General features: G+C 37.7%; 1 protein-coding gene across 1 annotated transcript in view; it reads left to right on the top strand.

Annotated features, from left to right (window-relative positions):
* The window catches only part of LOC125679294 (uncharacterized), a 280,879-nt gene that overhangs the window by 53,979 nt on the left and 214,400 nt on the right, over window positions 1–12,500 (top strand). Inside the window, exons 15-19 of the mRNA XM_056154454.1 lie at window positions 964–1,092; window positions 1,256–1,332; window positions 1,681–1,872; window positions 6,831–6,984; window positions 11,492–11,656. Coding sequence (XP_056010429.1) covers window positions 964–1,092; window positions 1,256–1,332; window positions 1,681–1,872; window positions 6,831–6,984; window positions 11,492–11,656 — 717 coding nt within the window. The remainder of the gene's footprint in view (window positions 1–963; window positions 1,093–1,255; window positions 1,333–1,680; window positions 1,873–6,830; window positions 6,985–11,491; window positions 11,657–12,500) is intronic.

Below are 12,500 nucleotides of genomic sequence, written 5' to 3'. Positions count from 1 at the left end.
CTTTGTTCTTTGACATAGGCATACCATATTTGGCACACAGGTGGATCACCATGAGACGATGTGTTGAGTACCTTCATGACCTCTATATGACCTTGACCCTTGACATCAAGGTCAAAATTAAAGTTTTTTTTTTTTTACAATGGATCCGTGTCCGGGCCATAACTTCTTTGTTCTTTGACATAGGCATACTGTATTTGGCACACAGGTGGATCACCATGAGACAATGTGTCAACTACCTTCATGACCTCTATATGACCTTGACCTTTGACCTCAAGGTCAAAATTAAAGGTTTTTTACAATGGATTCGTGTCCGGGCCATAACTTCTTTGTTCTTTGACATAGGTATACCATATTTGACACATGAGTGTATCACTATGAGACGATGTGTCGGGTACCTTCATGACCTCCATATGACCTTGACCTCAAGGTCAAAATTAAAGGTTTTTACAATGGACTCGTGTCAGGGCCATGACTTCTTTGTTCTTTGACATAGGCATATCATATTTGACACATGAGTGTATCACCATGAGACGATGTGTCATGTACCTTCATGACCTCCATATGACCTTGAACTTTGACCTCAAGGTCAAAGTTGATCATAGGGTTTTGACATAGTCATACCATAAGACATGGGTGTATCACCATGAGACTATGTGTCATGTACATTTATGACCTCTTTATGACCATGACCTTTGATCTCAAGGTCAAAATTATAGGTTTATACCATGGATTTGTGTTTGGACTATATCTTCCATTTTCTTCTACAAAGGCATACCATATTTTTACACTCAGGAAAGAGGTAATTTATACCTATTAACAACACCCTTTGAGAGATTGGGGTAAGCAGGGGGTATTCTTAGTGAGCATTGCTCACAGTACCTCTTGTTTGTGACACACCCAACAAGTAGCCAGATTATAGGTATGTAGGAAATATGATTTACCGCATCTTACTGTTTTTTGTAGTATTGTGAATACCAATTTCCGTACACATTTGAGTGTGGTGTGCCCCAGAACAAAGTAATTGCGAAGTATGTCACAGGTGGTGTGAGGAAATTAAGATTATTGCATCACCAGCCAATCTACAGACAACCTGTAAGTTACCCTGGAGCTTTCTCAGGATTGTATAAGTTAACTGTGATATAAGCTCTCTGGAATAGGTGTTTGATATGTGTGCAGAAAATTGAAGTTGATTGTATGGCTGTGTTGGTGGTAGATATAGATGATGTATTTATTCTGTTTTATGTCTGATTGACAGGGAGTCATACGAGATCAGATAACACTTGGTTATTTGAGAAGAGTTATCCTGTCAGATGACGGCACTATGGAATGTGGGTGAGTTTTTCTATTCTTATGTCTTGAAGGCTAGTAGGATTGTTTTAGAGGTGGAAATAAATATTAATAACATTTTGCTCTTATCATATTGACCATAGGCTGTCAGAACAACAAGGCTTTTTATCAGAACAACAAGGCTTTTTATCAGAACAACAAGGCTTTTTAAAACATATGCAAGCATCCTCACATAGTATGTAGTTGTCCAAAAAGAGATCATTGGGGCAATCAGGGTTCCAGGGCTTATAAAAAGCATCTGTAAATGCAAGGTAATTCAGGTGAACATTATGGTTCATGAACCTCTTGGATTTTTTTCATTGCTTTAATGAAATCTAAACTCTTTGATTACAGGGCACAGCATGGCATCAATACATTTGGAATCTTTGTAGCCAAGACTCAGTTTAACGTAATGTTGACCTACTTTGAGATGGAAGTCCTGGCGTGTCCATCTCGAGTGACTATAGGTGTGGCCCATTATGACAAGCCCCCCGGATTTTACCTTGGAATGAATCAGTGTGAAGTTGGTCTTCATAATACTTCAGAGTAAGTTTTGAAATGTATGAAAAATTAGTACATATTATGGTAGAGGACAGTATCCCTGGTGATCAGTACCATAGTACATGAACTTCTGGAAAATATGATTTTAAAAGAAATCTCCCGTTTCCAACAAAATAATTTCTGGAATCTGTATGTAGGGTTGGATACCAGTTAAGAACAAAACGATAACATACACTACCAATATGTTTGAAAAGATATGATATTTTTTTATGATACTTTGATCTGTGATCAATGAATAACTGATACACAGAGTATAATATAAATAGATGACTTTACAAATCTGAGGTTTTTAAACCTTTAATAAGAAACAAAGAGTTAGAAATGAATAAAGGCTACCATCAGGTAAAATGCAAGCATCTTCAGGTAGTGCAGATTAAAGTTTGATCAAATCAATACCCCAGGGGTGAGTTAGGGCCACCATACAGATTCAAAGTTCTATGTGGGAGGGGGGGGGATTCAATAAAATCGTTTTATCAATAATAATAGGGCCATGAATAGTATACAATAAATCTCAGGTAGTGCAGATTCAGTTTGTTTGAATCATGGCCCAGCTTTATAGGTTTGGATAACACAGAGACACTTCAGAGAGTGATAGAGAAACAAAATGAAACAATCGAGAGTCTGACAAGATCATCATAGACAACACAGAGACACTGCAGAGAGTGATAGAGAAACAAAATGAAACAATCGAGAGTCTGACAAGATCATCATAGACAAGACAGAGAGTGATAGAGAAACAAAATGAAACAATCGAGAGTCTGACAAGATCATCATAGACAAGACAGAGAGTGATAGAGAAACAAAATGAAACAATCTCGAGTCTGACAAGATCATCATAGACAACACAGAGACACTACAGAGAGTGATAGAGGAACAAAATGAAACAATCGAGAGTCTGACAAGATCATCATAGACAACAAAGAGACACTACAGAGAGTGATAGAGAAACAAAATGAAACAATCGAGAGTCTGACAAGATCATCATAGACAACACAGAGACACTGCAGAGAGTGATAGAGAAACAAAATGAAACAATCGAGAGTCTGACAAGATCATCACAGACAACACAAAGAGTGATAGAGAAACAAAATGAAACAATCGAGAGTCTGACAAGATCATCATAGACAAGACAGAGATACTACAGAGAGTGATAGAAAAACAAAATGAAACAATCTCGAGTCTGACAAGATCATCACAGACAAGACAGAATGATAGAGAAACAAAATGAAACAATCGAGAGTCTGACAAGATCATCATAGACAACACATAGACAACACAGAGAGTGATAGAGAAACAAAATGAAACAATCGAGAGTCTGACAAGATCATCACAGACAACACAAAGAGTGATAGAGAAACAAAATGAAACAATCTCGAGTCTGACAAGATCATCATATACAACACAGAATGATAGAGAAACAAAATGAAACAATCGAGAGTCTGACAAGATCATCATAGACAACACAGAGAGTGATAGAGAAACAAAATGAAACAATCGAGAGTCTGACAAGATCATCATAGACAACACAGAGAGTGATAGAGAAACAAAATGACACAATCGAGAGTCTAACAAGATCAACACAGACAACACAGAGACACTACAGAGAGTGATAGAGAAACAAAATGAAACAATCGAGAGTCTAACAAGATCAGCATAGACAACACAGAGACACTTCAGAGAGTGATAGAGAAACAAAATGAAACAATCGAGAGTCTAACAAGATCATCATAGACAAGACAGAGACACTGCAGAGAGTGATAGAGAAACAAAATGAAACAATCTCGAGTCTGACAAGATCATCATAGACAAGACAGAATGATAGAGAAACAAAATGAAACAATCGAGAGTCTGACAAGATCATCATAGACAAGACAGAGAGTGATAGAGAAACAAAATGAAACAATCGAGAGTCTGACAAGATCATCATAGACAAGACAGAATGATAGAGAAACAAAATGAAACAATCTCGAGTCTGACAAAATCATCATAGACAACACAGAGAGTGATAGAGAAACAAAATGAAACAATCGAGAGTCTGACAAGATCATCATAGACAAGACAGAGAGTGATAGAGAAACAAAATGAAACAATCTCGAGTCTGACAAGATCATCATAGACAACACAGAGACACTACAGAGAGTGATAGAGGAACAAAATGAAACAATCGAGAGTCTGACAAGATCATCATAGACAACAAAGAGACACTACAGAGAGTGATAGAGAAACAAAATGAAACAATCGAGAGTCTGACAAGATCATCATAGACAACACAGAGACACTGCAGAGAGTGATAGAGAAACAAAATGAAACAATCGAGAGTCTGACAAGATCATCACAGACAACACAAAGAGTGATAGAGAAACAAAATGAAACAATCGAGAGTCTGACAAGATCATCATAGACAAGACAGAGATACTACAGAGAGTGATAGAAAAACAAAATGAAACAATCTCGAGTCTGACAAGATCATCACAGACAAGACAGAATGATAGAGAAACAAAATGAAACAATCGAGAGTCTGACAAGATCATCATAGACAACACATAGACAACACAGAGAGTGATAGAGAAACAAAATGAAACAATCGAGAGTCTGACAAGATCATCACAGACAACACAAAGAGTGATAGAGAAACAAAATGAAACAATCTCGAGTCTGACAAGATCATCATAGACAACACAGAATGATAGAGAAACAAAATGAAACAATCGAGAGTCTGACAAGATCATCATAGACAACACAGAGAGTGATAGAGAAACAAAATGAAACAATCGAGAGTCTGACAAGATCATCATAGACAACACAGAGAGTGATAGAGAAACAAAATGACACAATCGAGAGTCTAACAAGATCAACACAGACAACACAGAGACACTACAGAGAGTGATAGAGAAACAAAATGAAACAATCGAGAGTCTAACAAGATCAGCATAGACAACACAGAGACACTTCAGAGAGTGATAGAGAAACAAAATGAAACAATCGAGAGTCTAACAAGATCATCATAGACAAGACAGAGACACTGCAGAGAGTGATAGAGAAACAAAATGAAACAATCTCGAGTCTGACAAGATCATCATAGACAAGACAGAATGATAGAGAAACAAAATGAAACAATCGAGAGTCTGACAAGATCATCATAGACAAGACAGAGAGTGATAGAGAAACAAAATGAAACAATCGAGAGTCTGACAAGATCATCATAGACAAGACAGAATGATAGAGAAACAAAATGAAACAATCGAGAGTCTGACAAAATCATCATAGACAACACAGAGAGTGATAGAGAAACAAAATGAAACAATCGAGAGTCTGACAAGATCATCATAGACAACACAGAGAGTGATAGAGAAACAAAATGACACAATCGAGAGTCTAACAAGATCAACACAGACAACACAGAGACACTACAGAGAGTGATAGAGAAACAAAATGAAACAATCGAGAGTCTGACAAGATCATCATAGACAACACAGAGACACTACAGAGAGTGATAGAGGAACAAAATGAAACAATCGAGAGTCTGACAAGATCATCATAGACAACAAAGAGACACTACAGAGAGTGATAGAGAAACAAAATGAAACAATCGAGAGTCTAACAAGATCATCATAGACAACACAGAGACACTGCAGAGAGTGATAGAGAAACAAAATGAAACAATCGAGAGTCTGACAAGATCATCACAGACAACACAAAGAGTGATAGAGAAACAAAATGAAACAATCTCGAGTCTGACAAGATCATCATAGACAAGACAGAGATACTACAGAGAGTGATAGAAAAACAAAATGAAACAATCTCGAGTCTGACAAGATCATCACAGACAAGACAGAATGATAGAGAAACAAAATGAAACAATCGAGAGTCTGACAAGATCATCATAGACAAGACAGAGAGTGATAGAGAAACAAAATGAAACAATCGAGAGTCTGACAAGATCATCATAGACAAGACAGAGAGTGATAGAGAAACAAAATGAAACAATCGAGAGTCTAACAAGATCATTATAGACAACACAGAGACACTACAGAGAGTGATAGAGGAACAAAATGAAACAATCGAGAGTCTGACAAGATCATCATAGACAACACAGAGACACTGCAGAGAGTGATAGAGAAACAAAATGAAACAATCGAGAGTCTGACAAGATCATCATAGACAAGACAGAGAGTGATAGAGAAACAAAATGAAACAATCGAGAGTCTGACAAGATCATCATAGACAACACAGAGACACTGCAGAGAGTGATAGAGAAACAAAATGAAACAATCGAGAGTCTGACAAGATCATCATAGACAAGACAGAGAGTAATAGAGAAACAAAATGAAACAATCTCGAGTCTGACAAGATCATCATAGACAAGACAGAGAGTGATAGAGAAACAAAATGAAACAATCGAGAGTCTAACAAGATCATTATAGACAACACAGAGACACTACAGAGAGTGATAGAGGAACAAAATGAAACTACGTGATGTTTTATCCCTATACTCACAGATTACAGATGATGTTTTATCCCTACACTCACAGATTACAGATGATATTTAATCCCTATACTCCACAGATTACAGATGATATTTAATCCCTATACTCCACAGATTACAGATGTTTAATCCCTATACTCCACAAATTACAGATGATGTTTTATCCCTACACTTCCCAGATTACAGATGATGTTTTATCCCTATGATTCCCCGATTACAAATGATGTTTAATCCCGATATTCCCAGATTCAACCTAGGCTTTGCATGAATAAAGGCATCCTTGACAATTTATATTCCATTTTGTAAACATTATTGGAAATGTAAGTTAATGATCAATTATAAAATTTTAGAAACCATGACGATCAATCATTGTTGATCAACCATTGGAATGTTGCTGATATCTACTATAGATTCACTTCTCACATCACAAAAGCTAACCATTGAATTGTTTTTGTAGATTGTCCCAGATATCACTTGGAACAAAGATGACCTCTAGGGCATACAAGGTTGGTGATGTAGTGGGCTGTGGAGTGGAGGGGGAGTTTGATGATGAAGGTTATCTCGTACAAGAACAGGAACTCACTGTGTACTTCACAAGAAATGGAGAAAGGGTAGGTCAAATGGTATTCATTACCACCAGCCAGGTCAAAAGATTAACAACATTCATTACCGCCATCCAATGCCCAAGGATACATTCATATTTGAAATCTGATAAAACTTGTATGTATCTCAGACTGTGTGTTGTCCTATGTAAGGTTTCAATTGTTGATATGGTGCTATTGAATGATCTGTTGAATGACTTAACAATTAAACATTCCAATTCTTTCCAAATTTGGTATGAAGCATCTTTGGGACAAGGGAGACATAAATTTTAAATTTCAGGACTCCCCTGGGGCCTTGGGGATGGGACAAAAACTGCCATTCATTGACCAATATTAAAAAATCTTCTTCTCAACAATATTGTACATCTGTAGGAAAAACTAAATGCATAGTGATGTAGAGCAGGAAGGCCTCTGTCAAAATTGTAAATGTCATGATCCATAGGTTCTGACTCAAGGACATGACAAAACTTGGTATACTTAGTGTATATATTCCTAAACTACATAAAACCCCTTACAAACAAAGATACATTGCTGGATCCTGTAAGTGCTCAACCAAGCCCCTATCTTTTCTCCTCACGAAAATATTAACAGCTGTGAAGGAGAAACTTCAAACTTACTGTGCGACTACATATGCCAGAAGTGGTGTTAATCAAATGTGGATTCTAAAAAATTCTAAAGAACTTTTAGTAAACTTGAAATTGCAGAATTTTTCCCAAATCAATAACATTAAAACCTATGACTTCTCAACACTATACATGACCATTCCTCACGATAAATTAAAGACTAGACTTTTTGACATCATAGACAGTTGCTTCTTCAACAAAAATGGAAAATGGAAATATTCATATCTAGTGATCAGTCATTCAAAAACTTACTTTATTAAACATCACTCTGATTCCACGCACAAGTACTCTGAAGTTGAAATAAAAAATATGCTAGAGTTCTTCATTGAAAATATCTTCGTGGTCTTTGGTGATCAGGTCTTCCAACAGTCTGTTGGAATTCCCATGGGCATGAATTGTGCTCCTTTGTTAGCTGACCTGTTTCTATATTCATATGAAGTAGAATTTATTCAAAAACTTCTACGTGAGAAGAAAAAATCTCTCGCTGTGGCCTGCAATTCGACATTTCGATATATCGATGACGTTTTGTCTATTAACAATAATAACTTTCATTCATATGTCGATTTGATATATCCCTGTGAGCTCGAAATAAAGGACACCACAGAGTCGTCCACTTCTGCTTCATACTTAGATATTTTATTGAAAGTAGACATTAACGGCAAATTGACAACTCAACTGTATGACAAACGGGATGATTTCAGCTTCTCCATCGTCAACCTCCCATATTTATATAGCAATATTCCATTATCACCTGCATATGGTGTTTATATATCTCAACTGATTCGATATGCAAGAGCTTGTTCTGCGTATAGTCAGTTTTTAAATCGAGGTAAGCTACTGACAAACAAGTTGATGGTACAGGGGTTTCAACAGTCTTGATTGAAGTCATCATTTTGCAAATTCTATGGTCGTTATAACGATCTAGTTCGTCAATACAACCTATCATTGGGTCAAATTCTGTCTGACGTGTTTCATACTGATTGTTTAGTCGTTCTTGGAACACTGATTTTGACTGCGGATAACTCCGTTTACCTGAACAGGATATAGGACTCACGGCGGGTGTGACCGGTCGACAGGGGATGCTTACTCCTCCTAGGCACCTGATCCCACCTCTGGTGTGTCCAGGGGTCCGTGTTTGCCCAACTATCTATTTGTATTGCTTGTAGGAGTTATGAGATTGATCACTGTTCGTTATCTTCACCTTTCATCATCACTATCCATTTTTATTATCCAGGCCTTTTATTAGTCCTTTTGCAAGAGTGAGGCCTGGCTGTCCTGTCAAGATCAAAGTCTTTCTTTCCATTCTTGGTGATCCTGTGGATTGATATTATCTAATCCTTGTTTCATTAAAACCTCCCATGTCAGCTTTGGTCTGTCTGGAGCTCGATATCCAGTAACATTCAGTGTACGAACCTGTGATATCCAACCTGTACTGTAGGGCTGAAACGATAGCCCCCTTCATGATATGATGCGTATTGCAATACTTATGTCATGATTCAATATTTTCAATATGATACAGTTTACAGAATAATAACTTGGAAGAAAAATTTAATTACAAAGATTCACAGTCACAATCTTACAAGTAAAATGTTTCCAAACTGCCGAACAGTAAGATATCTGTTTGCTTTGTGGTTTAAACTGATTAAGTTCTTTATTGTTTTTGTTAGACTCTAGAGGCTAAGAAGAGTCTGACCATAATCGGACACCATTTTATCCCTCATGCATGTAAAATAATAAGTAGATGTCAAGCCTGAAGTGTTTTACTGAACCCGATTTAAAAAAAAACCGCATCAAACCGAAGATCCAGGAAATGAATCAAACATTGAATTGAGCGTTTATATTGAACAGTATCGATATTTTGGTAAATCGTTTCAGCCCTACTATACTGCGCTCAACATGGCCTAACCATCTCGACCTAGATGTCTGGATAACATCAGCGATGTTTCTGATGTTAAGCTGAGTAATAAGACTCAAAGGTGACATTCACCTCAGGATTGACAAGGCAGATCCATCTTATCATGGCTTTGTCATTGCGTATCAGTTTTCTTAGAGTGGTGGCTGTTAGTGCCCATGTTTCAGAACCATATAGCAACACAGGTCTAATTTAGGTTAAGTATAGACTGCCCCTGGTTGTGATTGCTAGATGTTTGTTTGTCAGGATTGGAAGAAGCTCTCTGAATTTTTCCAAGCAGACTTACATTGTGTTTTTGCTGCAAATTAACAACAACCGCCAGATGACAAAGTGTCTCCAAGGTAACAAAAGTCTGCTGAAACTTCAATTGTCTCCTCACCAATTTTTACCTCTGTCATAGGCCTACCTTCAATAGGTTGAACAAGTCCATGACAGCGCGGACACTTGTATCTTTGATCAGGTTTAAGAGGACCATTGATTCAACTACATTTCTTATGGACCCAGCATGGGCAGCTGTTACAGAAGTTGGAGTTCCTGCCTGTTACTTTTAGGCAAACTGAACATGGGAACTTTCCTGAACTTCTCATAGATTCCGTATTCAAGCCTGATATCATCACTTTAGTCTTACCCATGTTGACCTTGAGTCATTTCTCCTCCAAGCTCTTCTTCCACTTGGTCACTCTTTTGATCAGACTCAATGGAGCTTGTCAACAACTGCTAGATCATCAGCATATAGGAGCTCCCAAGGGCAGCTTATATGAAATTTGTGACAACGCTTCCAGAACTCAAAACAGCAACAGACTCAAAACAGATCCTTGATGAACACCAACATTGACATTAAGCTTATCACTGTAGCCATCTCCTACACAAACATGGCTTCTTCCATTAGATTATATGATCTGCACAGTCTTTTAAAACTATCCATTCTTCAACACCTAACTTATGGAGCACCCACCAGATGATTTTCCTAGCTGCTCGGTCGAAAGCCATCTCAAGGTCAATGAAAGCCAAGTATAGGGGTTTGTTGGCTGCTTTGGGTTTTTATTTAAAATAAGATAAATATGCTGTCGATGGTTCCTCTACCTGGCATGAATCCAAACTGCATGTTATCAATCTGTATTTGTTGTCTGATCAGTTGCTCCATGACTCTCTCAAAGACTTTCATTATTTGATCAATCAACTTAAGGCCTCTGTAATTACCCTTATCTAGTGCATCACCCTTGTCTTTGTATAAACTAAGTAATTTTGTTCCCATTCTGTTGAATTCATCCTTCTCTAACAATGTGTAACACATTTAGATATAAAGGTATTTTTTGAGGCTATTGAAAATAAATTGTAACTAAATAGATTTTTAGAAGGGGTAGGTAGTCCTTTACCAAATTTGGCAATTTCATGATTCCAGGAATAAGGGTTTTGGTTCCAGGGTGGAGCCAAAATTAATACAGGCTTCTTTAAGTTTGATGATACAGTATAAAAACTAAATGCATATTTAGGAAAAGCAGAAAAGGATATACCATTCTCAGCTACTAAATATAAAAGTTGATTCTTTTCATTATTGCCACATTGGGGGTGGGGTGGGGTTGTTATGTTTCTCAGTTTCTCAAACATTTCTTTTTCACATAATTTATTACACATTAAATGCCTTGTGTATCTTGTATATGAGCATTATGATATTCAAAGGTACTTGCGACAAACCAGGAAAATTGTTCCACTGTTCTGTTTAAATTTCTGCCCATTATGCCATCATCCTGAAGAGAGAGGGCTAAAATAGGCTATGCCTGCTGCCCGATCCCATTCACTTTGTGAGTGAAATATAGCTTGAATTAAATCCTGAAGAGATGAATTCAAATTTGGGCTAGTCTTAGATTCACTCCTCTTCAATGCATCTGGGATAAAATATTTCCTGATATACATGTACATCATTTAAAGTTTTAACTGTTATAGTGATAATCATGTGCATTTATTTTTTTCCATTTGGCAGATTGAGACAACAAAATTGTTCTACGCTTCAGACGGACTGTATCCTTCCACTATGGTGGAGAAAGCTGGGTGTAAAGTTCGTATTCTCAAATATTATTCTGAGACAAAAGCTCATAAAGAGGCAGCATTGGCAGCCAAAGAAACAGTGGAAAAAAGTGAAGAAAAGGTATTCAAAGAAATCTATTTTAGAGCTGAAGTTTGTTAGTAAATGTATAATACTGTATCACTACTTACATTAGTTATACCCCCCGCAACAAGTTGCGGGGGGGGGGGGGGGTATACTGGAATCGGGTTGTCCGTCTGTCTGTCCGTCCGTCCGTCTGTCCGTCTGTAGACGCAATGGTTTCCGGACTCTAAAGCATTATCCTTTCCACCTACCGTCACCATATCATACATATGGACTACCCATGGGATGAAGATGTTCCCTATCGATTTTGGGGTCAAAAGGTCAAAGGTCAAGCGCACTGGACATCGAAGAAGCAATATGGTTTCCGGGCTCTAAAGCGTTATCCTTTCCACCTACAGTCACCATATCATACATATGGACTACCCATGGGATGAAGATGTTCCCTATCGATTTTGGGGTCAAAAGGTCAAAGGTCAAGCGCACTGGACATCGAAGAAGCAATATGGTTTCCGGGCTCTAAAGCGTTATCCTTTCCACCTACAGTCACCATATCATACATATGGACTACCCATGGGATGAAGATGTTCCCTATCGATTTTGGGGTCAAAAGGTCAAAGGTCAAGCGCACTGGACATCGAAGAAGCAATATGGTTTCCGGGCTCTAAAGCGTTATCCTTTCCACCTACAGTCACCATATCATACATATGGACTACCCATGGGATGAAGATGTTCCCTATCGATTTTGGGGTCAAAAGGTCAAAGGTCAAGTGCACTGGACATCGAAGTAGCAATATGGTTTCCGGGCTCTAAAGCCTTATCCTTTCCACCTGCAGTCACCATATCATACATATGGACTACCCATGGGATGAAGGTGTTCCCTATT

This window comes from Ostrea edulis, chromosome 2, assembly GCF_947568905.1.
Source record: "Ostrea edulis chromosome 2, xbOstEdul1.1, whole genome shotgun sequence".
Taxonomy (NCBI): Eukaryota; Metazoa; Mollusca; class Bivalvia; order Ostreida; family Ostreidae; genus Ostrea; species Ostrea edulis.
This window is presented reverse-complemented; position numbering and strand designations above follow the sequence as displayed.